We start from the raw sequence: 15,628 nt of genomic DNA, 5'->3' as shown, positions 1-15,628 counted from the left end.
TAATTTTTTCCTCATAATTGAGTGATTCCACATTTTTTTTCCCTCTGCTTGGTCTAAAAAAGTAACCGTTACTGACTGCCACAATTTTTTTTTCTTGATTTCTTACAGTGCTTCTTAAAGCCAGAAAGTTGCCATTTGAAATGACTTTAGTTTTGTGTCATGTCTGTGATCTGCTTTTTTTCTACAAAATTAAACAACTGAATGAACATCCTCCGAGGCCGGTGATTCCATAATTTTTGCCAGGGGTTGTACATTGTGAGCCACTATTCTCCATAGGTTTTCTTGTAGTTTGCCTCATGGTCTAATGGTGCACTAGATGCTGGTACTGACAGGTGTTGACATGCCAACAACATAGACTGTGGCATAGACCATTAGACAAAGTACAAGAAAACGTATGGAGAAACATAAATGAGATGACATTGTTGTGACAGCATAATTTACTGCAAATGACGCTGTAAATATTCCTTTACCTTTACAGTGACACAAGATGAAAGATATTTCATCTGCTTAGTCTCGAATGATCATATAATTGATAAAGACCAATATTTATCACAGTGTAGTATAATAGCCTCTTAACATCAAAGTACTGAAAAGAAATCCCAAGCACAATATTTCAGATGATTTGTATTAAAACATCATGAAAATATCTTTAATACATTCATTATGATTAAAGGAATTATCCGTTAGCTACAGTAGGACATACTGCCCACATATAAATACATTAAATTTACAATTAATCAGTGTTTTTTTTTTTTTTTTTTTTAAAGGGAAAAAACTGCAGTGTCATTATTCATCCAGTACTGAGCAGTGGGTGAAATATATACATACATGCATACTACCTCAAGCATTCACTTATTCATTCAGAACACAAACATTCACAAAAATTAAACCTCTTTCATAAAAACACATCCAAGTATTCACAAAAACACAAATCTTCTACTGCCCACATGTCCAGTTCTGCAGTTCATTCTCATCATTCTCTTCTGGCTCGTTGCTCTTTGGAGCCGTGACTTTGACAGTGCATTCCGCCTTTCTGGTGAAAGGGCGACATGGAGCAGCCTGAGTCTGATGCAGCGGCGCTTTGCTGCTTGAAATGTTCACACTTTGAGAAGAAGCTCCTTGTTTTTTGGCAGATGCTCCATGACTTCTCTTGTAGAGTTTACACGATGCCACCATAGGCTTTCCAATGTCCACGTGTTGGCTTTCTGTTAGTCGCTGATTACTGTCTATATGAGTAAAGTGTAGGTCCACTTTGATAACCAGCGACTCCTAACAAAGGCGAAGAAGACAAAAACACAATCATATTTCTCTGACATGCCTTCTTGCAAAGACTTTTTTCCTTTGTCAACACATTTCACTACGTGCATACCTTAAGTTTCTGCAGTGTACAAAGTCGTAGCGTACAATCATGGCTGTCAGGCATGCTGGCCAGAAGAGAGTCCATCTCCTCTGACCTTCCAGGGCGGGATAAAACATCTTCCATTGACTAAAGTTTCAGAGGTGAGAAATAACACAATTTGTTAACATAAATACATTCTCTTCACCCACTGTAACAATACATTTGTGTCATCTCAGAAATCACAGTATTTAAAATCATTAATATTCAAATGCAGTCTTGTTAATGTTAGAATGCATTGTGTTGTTTGGCTCTTTTAAAAAATTAAACCACTAGGTGTCACTTTGCTACAATAGACACATAGGAATGAATTGTAGCACTTCCTGCGGTTGCTTTATTTGTGAATGGAGTAGCCTGGAAGCCCAAATATGTGCAGAACTTCCTCAAACATGACACATGAGGGCATAAACGGTCACGGTCCAGAAAATAAATATCGGTATATGGAAACCGGAAGTGTTCCATTGTGAGAAAAATAGAAAATTGTTATGTAAATATATGAAGTTTTTAAAGCATAATGTTGAGATTACTGACTCACACATTAAAGTTAGGCTTCAGTGAGCACTACCAAAGGCCAACACACTACGGTGTGAGTATATTACAAAGAGTCTCGACTTCCTGCCCTTGAACAATATACAGCGTATAATTATTCAAATTGTTTTCTGTGGCTCAAAGCTGTGAAGATTGTGGTGCAACAGTTTCACTATAAGTGCCACGTGGAAGCTGTACAGATAATGATGAATCATGAGACGAATATGAACAATATTTACAGGTATGCTTCTCAGCGTGATGGTGCAGTCCTGGGTTCGGGGTCCTGTGGTCTTGATGACGGCAAAAGCCATCAGAACATTGGAAAACAATGCTGAGAAACTGAGTTCCACCTCTACGCCACAAAGAAACATCAACACCTTCTTCTGTGGCAACACTGTAAATAAATAAACATTTACTCATTTTTGTTTTGTGGACAGTTTTAAACCATGTTAGTCAGGGTTTTATTGTGGCTTTATGACGGGTGAGTGATTCAGGTATGCACTATGAAGAGAGATTTTTATTGCTTCTGTAAAATTCCAGCAAGCGCAGACATCATGCAATAACTATAATCTGTACAACATACAATTGTTGTGAATTTAAATGTCATTAACTAGGGCAAAATGTATGGCAACAATCAAGAAATCTACAGTAAAAATGTTTTTGAGCGACTTGTTAACTAGTTGTGGGTTGTTTTTTGTGCTTTTTGTTTAACAGAATGGATGCGTACAATAAAATACAATTTGTATGATATAGTTGTGAATCCAATCGAGTAGAATTTTTGCAACAATTGTCTAAGACAAAATAAATGCTGAAAAAATTTGATACATTAGGATTTCTGTGCAGTTGGTTTATTCAAATGTAGTTAAAGATATTGTACGTGAATCACACACTAAAGCATACACTGGTTAGCTAGCTAGGTAATCTCTGCACACAAACAACAAAATAATGAAATGCTCCAAAGATCATGTCAGAAAGATTTTTTTATTGCTTCTACCAAATTGTAACTATCAGTGAACTTGTACAATAAATAAAATCTGTGATATACCATAGTTGTGAATCCAGTTAATTTAAATGACTAAGTGTGCACTTCCTGGGTCTAAATTTGCTAAATAGGAATTCTGGCAAGATTATAGTCGTGGTGCTAAAAAAAAAAAATCATTTTGTATGACTTTTGAAAACTTTTTTTATTTAACAGATATGAATGTTGCAGTAACCCGCCAAGATTAAATTAAATAAATGAAGAATTTTGTGCAGTTGGATTATTCCATCTTAACTGAATATATTGTGAGTGCAACACACTCAAAACCTTCCATTGTGGATGATATTGAATTTGATTAGGAATTAGATTAGTCTAGCTCTAGTTAGCTACTTACCTATCTAACTAGGGACTCTGCATTAACACTAACAAAAAGGTGAAATGCTTAGCTGCCACATCTCTCCATGTAATGTGAAGTTGCGTCAGGAAGGGCACCCAATGTAAAACTTGTGCCAGTTCAACATACAGATCCACCTTGGATTTTCTGTGGCGACCCTAAGTGCAAACAAGGGAGCAGCTAAAGGGACTTACAAAATAGTGAAATGCTCAGAAGTTACTTCACTGAGGGTACTTTTTTCATGACATGAAATTCCTCTAGCAGGCAGCTGACTTTGACTAGTTTCTGATGAACCAATTTTGGGCCTTTTAATCAGAATGTGGTTTTAGTGCAGTGCACAAAGTAATGAGATCATTACCCAACTACAGCATATTGCGGTAAAATCAATACTAACAGGTTTATAGGGTCTTCTTTCTAGAAAACAGGAAAGCCTCAAAAATGACTCGCTCTCTATAATGATTCACTACAATGTTGCATGTTTTTGTTTGTTTGTTTTTAATTGTGATTTTAAAGCAATCACATTAAACCACAACTTTATTCATTGATGTGTTACACTATGCAGTGCAGGAAAGGTAAGTGTGAGCAATACATGTCCCTAACTGCATGAGACAACAGAAAATGATTTTTAAGAGTCCTCTAGTTGGAGTGGGTGGATGGAACAGGAAACAGAGCTGTTTATGTGGACATATTTGACACAGCAGTCTTCATTATCATTTGATCTGCTTTTATATAAGCTTAAAAAAAATACATATTTGAAACATACCATTTGCTTGTCTCCAGCAGGCATCCCGTAAGTGCAGCTCCTTGGTGTGGCCAGTGGTCTGAACTGAATCTGCAAGGGATCGAGGTTCCTTTAAGGTGTGTTTAATTTCCACCGCCTGCCTGCCTGCGACCAGAGGGTCTCTGCCAAGATCTACAGGAGGAAAGCAAAGCAAACAAAGGTAAATGTACAGTGGTTCCTGGAAGAACAGCACAACTCCACAGAAGCTTCATAAATTCACTTTATTTGACCAGCTTAAAAGACAGAAAAGTGAACTTTGGAAAACCCTTGTTTAAGGATATAAAGCACACAATGAAAGGGAAGTATTAACAAATAGGCATAACTGTGCAGAAGAGAAAAGGGAATTATATAGAAAAACCACACATGAATGCACTGAATAGTTTAGGCATATGACACATTGCAGACAGATATCCAAAACAATGAATGAGTAAAATGAATGCAACTCATCTACACACATCAAACATTAAATCTGTAAAGTTTTCAAATGCATGTGTATGTATACATATAGACATAATAAATACTGAATTATACATTAATTGGTACAATTCACTGAATGTGCATAAACAATAATAATCATATTCAGTAACAAATAACTAACAGTACCTCAGTGCTGTTTGTGACCCCTTGAGCTTTTACACATTTTAATTTTTTAAACATCAAATGAAAAAAAAATCTGTCTTGTTTTGATTAATCTTGTATTAAGTTTTATTTTATTTGTTTGTTTGTTTTTTTTACATACGTTCCACTTGTATTCTGTTTTTCTTGCGTGATGCAAAATTTTTTCAGACATGAGTTAACAAATATATTAGAAAACCATAGCCCTGGAAACAGGCTTTTAGATGGTTGACACGATCACCAAGGAAAACAATGAAATAGGCTTTTAGACGGAAAAAAAAAAAAAATGACACTTGTTGTCAGCTCAGTAAAATACAACATATAAGGACAAATGATGGCTAATTGGCAATTTTTTTGGCATTCTTTTTGCACGATAAGTGGAACAGGTTTATACATCCTGATGTGATGACCTATTTTAACTGTTTACGGTTGAGAAGCAACATAAACTGACCTTGAAGGGTCTCATTTGCAACAATTTTGTGTAGAATTCGACATCTCAGATTACGAAACCAAGGAGTTGGGTTAGCAAAGCCACTCCAAGGAGGAGTTCTCTGCACACCTGCCACAGTCCTGACCAACTGGCCAATTCTGATTCATGCTTGGCACTGGAATACATTTGTCCACAGCAATATTTCAGACAAGCTGTCTTCACTATGTTCCCATTACATATAAGCTCACAGTACTTCATCATCAGCATTTAATTTTCCATCTCTTAAGTAAGTAAGTACTTAAGTAAAAAAAAAAAAAGTAAGCCATGAGATTTTTAATTTGCTGTTCAAAGTCTGCCTTCATGGCATAAAAGGAAACAAAGAATCATGGATTAAAATCCTACAGTATATTAGACACAAATACTGTTTTTCAGGACCTCTTGCTTTCTGAGTGAATATATGAGAGCACCAGTAGGTTGTGCAGCTGTCCTTCTCTCGGCAGCTCTCAGATGTCTTACTGTTCTCTCACCAACAGGGTGAATTTCCAGAGAATGTGGTCCCATGCTCATGGTACCTTGCAAAATTGTGCTACCAGCCTAGACAACAAGACACACTCCCCAAAAGGTACAACATAACTCTTCACCGATGCTCAGTCCCAACTCTGCTAACAAGGACCAAGTAAACAACATTAAACAAAGGAGTCATTTGAAAAGGGGAGCACGTCACTACCACAGATCTGCAACAAACTCCACTCGACAACATGGGTAAAATAGCAAAGATGCAATTTTGTACTTTGATGTTATGCACAGATATAGCATTACAACTATATGCTACTATGGCTAATTATTTAGTTATTAAGTGTCGGTGATACAGTTGGGGGGGGGGAGATATTGTCATGTCAAGTAAATTGCTAAAATTTCACTTTTCAAAGTTCTTACCTTGCCAGAAATGTATCATCACTGTATTCAAAAACATGGAAACAACAAAAAATACTTACCCTCAGAAACCTTCTCTAAGACATGTGTGACTTTCTCCGTCTGTAGGATGTGCTTGATCAAGTACTTTGTGAAGATTCCAGTACTTCTGCCTCCATCCTGGACCTCAAAGGCTTCAGCATCTTCACACCTGCGTTAGTCATTAAAACAGAGATATAAGAATTGCAGCAGTTTTACATACATATACATATATACATACATACATATATATACATATAGACATACATACATACATATACATACATATATACATATATACATACATACATATATATACATATATACATATACATACATACATATATACATATACATACATACATATACATACATATATACATATATACATATACATACATACATATATACATATACATACATACATATATACATATACATACATATACATACATACATATACATACATATATACATACATACATATACATACATATATACATACATACATATATACATACATACATATATACATATACATACATATATACATACACATACATACATATACATACACATACATACATATACACATACACATACATACATATACACATACACATACATACACATACATACATACATACACATACATACACATACATACACATACATACATACATACACATACATACATACATACACATACATACATACATACACATACATACATACATATATATATATATATATATATATGCGCACACATATACGTACGCACGCATATATATATATATATATACATATATGCGCACACATATACGTACGCACGCATATATATATATATATATACATATATGTGCACACATATACGTACGCACGCATATATATATATATATACATATATGTGCACACATATACGTACGCACGCATATATATATATATATATATATATATGCGCACACATATACGTACGCACGCATATATATATATATATATATATATATATATATATATATATATATATGCGCACACATATACGTACGAATGCATATATATATATATATATATATGCGCACACATATACGTACGAACGCATATATATATATATATATATATATATATATATGCGCACACATATACGTACGAACGCATATATATATATATATATATATATATATATATATATATATATATATATATATGCGCACACATATACGTACGAACGCATATATATATATATTATATATATATATATATATATATATATATATATATATATATATATATATATATATGCGCACACATATACGTACGAACGCATATATATATATATATATATATATATATATATATATATATGCGCACACATATACGTACGTACGCATATATATATATATGCGCACACATATACGTACGTACGCATATATATATATATGCACACATATACGTACGTACGCATATATATATATATGCACACATATACGTACGTACGCATATATATATATATACACACATATACGTACGTACGCATATATATATATATGCACACATATACGTACGTACGCATATATATATATATGCACACATATACGTACGTACGCATATATATATATATATGCACACATATACGTACGTACGCATATATATATATGCACACAATACGTAAGCATATATATATATATGCACACATATACGTACATACGCATATATATATATATATGCACACATATACATACATACACATATATATAGGTTATGTGTTTTCATTAATGTTTGCATGTTATCAAGACATGTCAAGAAGGTTTTAGAAATTTTGTAGATAGATTAATTTTGTTCCCCCAAGTCAGTTCACATTGAAAAATATGGTATTTTGATTTGTTTTTACATTTTTGCCAATTGCTCATATGTGAGTCTTAATGGTGAAGAAAAAAAAAAAAAAAAAAACTTGACTTATATATACTTTTATTATTGCCAGTGCAATAATCACACCAGTTCTTCAGCATCGTGATATAGTACACCTCCAAGGTAGATGGATTATCTTGGCCAGTTGAAGTTCTCATTAACAAAGATTATAGAAAATTTGTGAACGAAATTTGAGAGAACTACGCCTTTCATGTGCATAGAATTCTTGAGTATATGTAAACTGAAAATGTCAACAAATGTGTAATTTGGTGCGTATCTGGATAACAACCCAGATCTACAGTGTCACATTATGCATTTTTGGCAAATGAATGAAAATTGGATTTGATTAAAAACAGACAGTTGACTCATTTAGTCTGAAGTATGTGCCCTCTGAGTGCTGTCTAGTTTAATCAACAAAATAAAAAGTACATACGTGGCATAGCCATAAACAGTATTCCCACTGGGTCCCAATGGCATGATGGCTGATGGGGTACAATCCTGGTTGTACCTTTAGAAGGAAACAAAGTTGTCATTATAATGAAACATAAGACACCCAGGTAACCTGGAAGCAAAATTTCACAGTCATTATAAACATCTCAGTGAAAAACTAACTCATTCTTGTACTTGCCATTTTCGACAAGTATCCAAGAGAATTACACTGAGGGCAGTCTTCTTTTGCTGCATGTTGAGCATGACCCTCTGCACACAGACACAGTTTTCTGGGCGGTACGGCTGTGGAGCATCAACAGCCACCAAATAATTTCTCCCAGCTCGCTCATAGCCATGTCCTGCATAGTAGAAAAGACCTGTCCAGAGTGACAAAATGCATATTTAGTTACTACTGGCACACAATTACAATTGTAACATTCTCCACTCTTGAAATGACAAAAATATAAAGTGATTGAAGTAGGTTTTATAAAGATAACACTGGAGAGCAGACAGATGCCTCATGTCTTTACTGAGTGGTTCATAAGTGTGTATCATTCCTTTTCCCTCTAATCATTACATAAAGTTAAAATATCAAGATGTTTAATTTTACACAGCAGATCTATCAAAAAAGTTTGCATTTATGTTTGTGTTGAAAAATAGAAATGGCTCACAGTACTTCCCCTAAACTACACGACTGCTCGTTGAGGCTATAATTATCATCATGTGCTTCAACACTGTAGGACTGGTTCAAATGCCTATGTTAAAGTAAAAACTTTGACTTATTTCAACACAAATAATGGCATAATTGTGTTATATTATCCATTAAATCAATGAAAGCTCTCCATCGGCACTCAGATACACATTTAGAAGAATTTAGTTAAACTGGTACAATTGCTGCCCATGACAAGTGGAGAAGAGTGAGTACGAGTTAGCATGGAAAATTTTAAATTAGAGCTGAAATGAGTCAGTTAAAAAATCTGGTAGTTTGATTACTGATTCATTGTTTAGGTCAGCTTTTCCATCTGATGCAGACAAACTGGGAGAAAAAGAGAAGTGCAAGTAAAGGTGAATGAAATTGGTTCATGTGGGGGGAAAAAAAGACTCATATGATTGTGCAATGAATCAAGTCAGTATGATTCATTGAGGCAGTCAGGTGACAGTTACTAGACAGATTTTTTTGGCCGGAAAGTTAAAGAAATCCAAAATTTTCATCGATTCTGATAATTTTATTGACAGAAAAATTAAAAATGGTGCTAGTACTCTTTTCCAGAATATTGAAACATTTTAGGATTACAATTTTTTTTTTCTTTTTTTGGGGGGGGGGGTAAGGAGAGTAATAGGATGTGAAAGTAAAATTTGACAGCCAGTGGTTTAAGGCTGTTATTGAGCAAAAACGCCACACTTTAACAAGTCAGAGCTTCTCAGGGACATGTATAGGCCCCTTTTCTTTGTTTTTATATTATCCACATGCATCAAGTTAAATACATTCCAATTTTTTTTTTTTGAGTTTTGGTCAACTACAGGTCATTTTATATGATTTTTAAAAGCTATTTCTTGACATTTTATAGATTTACTGATTACCACATAAGTGATTACCAAAGGAATGAATGAAAATAACATATATGCAACCCTAGTTTGGGGCCCGCATAATATTACGGTTAAACGCACACACATACACACACACAATTAAGATATTCAGTAACAGATGCATAGAAAAAGCTTCATATTCTACTGACCATAAACTCCCTTGTCAAGAAGCTGAATGAACCTTTCAATAGCAGCCAGCATCTCCTCCCTGGTAAGGTCCAAGAGAGAAACCACTCTGAAGCCAAGCTGCTGTAGGAGATTGGCAAGTTCATGTACATCCACAACTGGAGCCATCAGGCCAGGATGACTGGAGTAATTCAGATTCCCAATAAGCAATGCAACTTTGTCAGTTGCTAAAACAAAGACCAAAGGCAAATTTAAGCATTGTGACATAAGGAAACTGCATTACATATTGTGATTTCTTCCATCTTTACTTATCATGCACACTAAAAATAGAAGGGTAGTTTCATAAAACAATACCTGTGAGGACTGCACTTTTTGCTGGACGATATGAAAAACAGAAACACACACACACAAATTCCTTTTACAGTATATTCACTCTTCCAAAGATTTGAAACACTGAAATTGTATCCAGAAGGTACTAATATATGATAAAACATTAATCAACTTTATAGCTCTTTTTGCACACCACGTATTTGACACTAAACAGACGGCAAACAGATGAAATTTAAGACACAGCTTCACTTTACATCACTTTCGTGTTCTGTGTCTAAGTGCTATTCTGAGTCTTAACTTCCTTTTTGACTCTGCAGAAACAGGAAAGTACCTCCTGTCTTCAGCATAATGGAAACAGCTCAAGAACTAATGCCTAAAGGACCGTGGCCTTAAGATACCTCAAGTTTTTTGTTTCCACTGATACAAAAGGGACTAAAACAACATGCAATGCAAGAACTGGAAGAGGATCCAGCTGATAAAAAATTTTTTTTTAAAGTATTTCCCTTATGACTTACCTATATGAACATCAACCGGTTCAGTCCATGTTTCTTCATGTACGTTTGACACTGAGCACAGGTATGATCCTTCATGTGTCGCTGTTGTATGGTCAATCTAGAGACACCAAAATAATTTAAGTTCTTAACAAGAACCTTTATTTTTTTGAGAGAGGGGAATATTAACCAACGTTCCTAGTTAAATGGCAGTGGAGACTTGGCTTGTGAAAGCTGCATAACTCTGAGCCAGTGAAATGACACAATCAAAGACAGTGTAAGCACCGAGTATCATCATAGAGACAAGCAAACATGGGGCCGTCATGTCTGTTTACCTGCAGTGTGTCACCAGTCTTGTCCAGCAGAGCCTGGCCATTTCTGTACCATTGATAGCGTGGAGCCGGGATGCCAAAGGCGACACAACGAAGAATAACTTTCTCTCCCTGACGTACTGTGTGGGGTTCAGGATTAACAGCAATGTGGGGCTCACCCTGCCACTGCTGAGGCAAACCTGATCATTGGAATAAATACACACAACAGTAATTAGCAATATGACACATTAATCTGATTCACTAGGCCAACAGGTGTAAAAACAATATTCAAGTTATTCAAAAATATCCATAAATAATTAAAAAACTACTATATAAACACTGATATTGCCTGCCACTGTAACAAGAAAAGAGCTACAACTCGCCATGCTTCACCATAGCAGATGTGTCTTAGAACAAGCAGGAATTCACATATGGATTTCCATAGCAGGAGTTTTTTGGACATATATTTTGCTCTTAGCATCCAGAATGAAGTTGTTGGAAGTCCTTGTCTACCATAAAAACTCAACCATAAGTGTAAAACATAGATTAAAAGAAAAACTGATTGTGCACAAAATCTTATGGTCTCACAAGCTGAAGCGATTTTGCAAATATGCAAAACAATTATGCATTCTGCTACTACACTCTAAATCCAAATGGCATACTCTACCTGATTTATCAATATCCAGCACTTTTACTTTCACCCATTCACTGAATTTACAGTTGTAAAACTGGTCATTTACTCGGCACACGTAGAGTTGAGTGTTCTGAGCACAAATCGTCAGGTCTGCATGAATGGCACCAGGAATCTTTAAATAAATAAATAAATAAATAAAATATATATAATAGCGTAATTAGGTACAGAGGCAAATACAGTGGCAGAAAGAAAAGAAAAAACAATTCCGAAAGATCACTACAAGTTTGAAAAAAAACCAACTTGAATTTAGCTATTTTAAATAAAAATCACACACCTCTGTTTTATCAGTGAACCACTGGTAATTCAGGATACCTGTACCCTCAGCACGGACACTCAGAGTCACTTTATGGCTGACCGGTACACACACACTGACGGGATGACGCACAATGAGTATTTCTGAAACACGACAAATGAGAATCTCAGTCACCTGAAATCATCAGTTGTGAGTGTTTCTAAAAGTCACATGTTGATAAGCCTGAAATGTCCTTTACCATTGATCATATTTGAATGAATGCAGATCTACTCCTCAGTGCATCTTCTTTATTTGAGGCTATAGTTTCTCTTGGTGAGGCATTCAAGGACCAGGCTGTGATGGAAATAAGTCCAAGTTGAATGACAATTTTTATATATTATATATAAACAGGTGTGTGTGTATGAACACACACACACACACACACACACATATACATATATACATATATATACATATATATATATATATATATATATATATATATATATATATATATATATATATATATACACACACACATATATATATATATATATATATATATATATAATGTGTGTTTGTAAACAGGAGTGCAAAAACACACACACATTATATATATATATATATATATATATATAAAAAATGTGTGATATATAATTATATAATATATAATATATATATATATATATATATATATATATATATATAATTATAATTAATATATATAATATAATAATATAATATATAATATAATATATATATATATATATATATATATATATATATATATATATATAATAGAATATATAATATAATTATATGTATATATATATATATATATATATATATATGAAATTAGAAGCCAGAGAAAATAAAGAAGTGCAAACACTGCAAGTTGAATGACAGTTTTTATAAATATTGTATATAAGGAAATTGGAAGCGAGAGAAAATAAAGAAGTGCAAACACTGCAATTTTACTTAAACTTTGTGCTTAAACGTCAACAGGATATCCACGACTAGCTGACTAGATGATTTTCATTTCTCATGATGTCAAATCAAGACACGCAACACAAGTGAGGGGAAAAGAACAAACTGGATTCGACGATAAAACAAGCGGTGTTCTACATAACCACAAAACAGGTTATAGTTCATACCTGTACTCAGACTGGTACTCGGGTGCAGCCAGCGCGGAACGTGATACAGACTGTTTAAATCCTCCCAGTGTTTTCCAACTTGAACTAAATCTTCTCACCGCCTCCCTTTCCCGGAACAAGACAGCATATTACCAGTATGTCCACAATATAGGCGCATTTAGTTCAAAACACCAAGTCTGACTGTGAATACCTTATTTAGAATTATATTATTTTAGTTTTACAATAATACTACAATAAATATCTGTATTAACTCTGAAGTGGTCAAACAGAAAATCCGCGCGGAGGTCGCGTCTCGATTTGTGTCGTGGAGTCGCTGCCATTTATTTGTGTCATTACGGTAATGAATAGATTGCGTTGACTGTATATGGCTGTTCCTGCTCGTTCACATCTGACACGCAGGTTGAAAAACGGTCTTCATGTATTTTTTTCGGGGTGGAAATGAAATGCATTTATAAAGCCGGTGCACAGATTATGTGTTTATAATCCACATTCACCCGTTCAGAGACACATAGTGCTCAACTGCACACCAGGAGCAACTTAATTTACCTCACCCAAGGGCACCTTATCGTTGTTTTTGTGATTGTGACCTGGTCACAAGCCCACATTTAGGCCACCATAGTGTATAACATATTTTATAACATAGTACCAAACAAGGCTTGACAAGGACAGGATTACTCAAGACAACCAATTTTAATAAAACATGAAAAAGTTTATTTTGGCCTGGTATCACTATATTGTCTGTTTGTGGCCCAGCGATAAACTGGCACCCTGTCCAGGGTGTACCTCAGCTCACCTCATTCAGCCTATAATCCATGTGTTTCTTTGACCAAGTACAACTTGGCAAATATTCCAGCACTTACCTCTGAGGTATTTTCAGAGTTATATATCAAATCAAATCAAATCAATTTTATTTATATAGCGCCAAATCACAACAAACAGTTGCCCCAAGGCGCTTTATATTGTAAGGCAAAAGCCATATAATAATTACAGAAAAACCCCAACGGTCAAAACGACCCCCTATGAGCAAGCACTTGGCGACAGTGGGAAGGAAAAACTCCCTTTTAACAGGAAGAAACCTCCAGCAGATCCAGGCTCAGGGAGGGGCAGTCTTCTGCTGGGATTGGTGTATATATATATAGTCCCAGTCCCAGCAGAAGACTGCCCCTCATATATATATATATATATATATATATATATATATAGTAAAAGTAAGTCCCTTCAGCTGCTCCCTTGTTTGCACTTGGGGTCACCACAGCAAATCCAAAGTGGATCTGCATGTTTGAATTGGCACAAGTTTTACGCCGGATGCCCTTCCTGACGCAACTCCACATTACATGGAGAAATGTGGCAGGGGTGGGATTTGAACCCGGAACCTTCTGAACTGAAACCAAGCGCATTAACCACTTGGCCACCACCCCTATATATATATATATATATATATATATATATATATATATATATATATATATATATATATATATATATATATATATATATATATATATATATATATATGAGAAGGTAAAATAAGTATTGAACACGTCACCATTTTTCTCAGTAAATATATTTGTAAAGGTGCTATTGACATGAAATGTTCACCAGATTTTGGTAACAAATGAATCCATACATGAAAAGAAACCAAAACAAATAAGTACAGAAATTAAGTTATGTGTAATGAAATGGAATGATACCAGGAAAAAATAATGAAAACGTTTGCTGAAATTTATTTAATACTTCATATAAAAGCCTTTGTTGGTAATAACAGCTTCAAGATGCCTCCTTTGTGGAGAAACTAGTCACATGCATTGCTCAGATGTGATTTTAGCCCATTCTTCCACACAAACAGTCTTCAAATCTTGAAGGTTCTGCGGACCTCTTCTATGAACTCTTTCTATAGATTTTCTATTGGATTGGCTGGGCCATTCTAGCAGCTTTATTTTCATTCTCTGAAACAAAATGAGAGTTTCCTTGGTTGTGAGTTTGGGATCATTGTCTTACTGAATTGTCCACCCTCGTTTCATTTTCATCATCCTTGTAGATGGCAGCAGATTTTTATCAAGAATGTCTCGGTACATTTTACCATTCATCCTTCCTTCAATGATATGACGGAAGGAAGCTGTATGCTGAAAAACAGTCCCTCACCATGATGCTTCCACCTCCAACCTTCACTGTTGGTATAGTGTTTTGGGGCTGATATGCAGTGACATTTTACCCTCCAAACATGGTGTGTATTAATTGGCCTCCAAATAATTAAATTTTCATCTCATCTGACAAGACTATATCCTTCCAGTATTC

General features: G+C 34.7%; 1 protein-coding gene across 1 annotated transcript; it reads right to left on the bottom strand.

Annotated features, from left to right (window-relative positions):
* Positions 1-635: 635 nt before the first annotated feature.
* Positions 636-13,440, bottom strand: malt3 (MALT paracaspase 3). Its single transcript, XM_034176518.1, has 15 exons — positions 13,334-13,440; positions 12,439-12,533; positions 12,222-12,343; positions 11,921-12,059; positions 11,278-11,453; positions 10,967-11,063; positions 10,476-10,496; positions 10,145-10,348; positions 8,608-8,785; positions 8,413-8,487; positions 6,119-6,246; positions 4,061-4,210; positions 2,164-2,318; positions 1,370-1,486; positions 636-1,269 (listed from the first exon to the last, which is right to left on the bottom strand). Exons 2-15 carry the CDS (start codon positions 12,446-12,448, stop codon positions 937-939), a joined length of 1,905 nt encoding a protein of 634 aa, XP_034032409.1. The 5' UTR covers positions 12,449-12,533; positions 13,334-13,440; the 3' UTR covers positions 636-936.
* Between the last annotated feature and the right edge of the window lie 2,188 nt (positions 13,441-15,628).

This window comes from Thalassophryne amazonica, chromosome 8 (genome assembly GCF_902500255.1).
Source record: "Thalassophryne amazonica chromosome 8, fThaAma1.1, whole genome shotgun sequence".
NCBI lineage: Eukaryota > Metazoa > Chordata > Actinopteri > Batrachoidiformes > Batrachoididae > Thalassophryne > Thalassophryne amazonica.
This window is presented reverse-complemented; position numbering and strand designations above follow the sequence as displayed.

Bases quoted from the DNA above. Each gene is read 5' to 3' on its own strand.
- malt3 (XM_034176518.1), bottom strand. The intron at 11,064-11,277 runs GTAAACAGACAT...TGGTGTCTCTAG, and splicing joins AGACTGGTGACACACTGCAG to ATTGACCATACAACAGCGAC. The intron at 10,349-10,475 runs GTATTGTTTTAT...TCTTTGTTTTAG, and splicing joins AAAAAGTGCAGTCCTCACAG to CAACTGACAAAGTTGCATTG.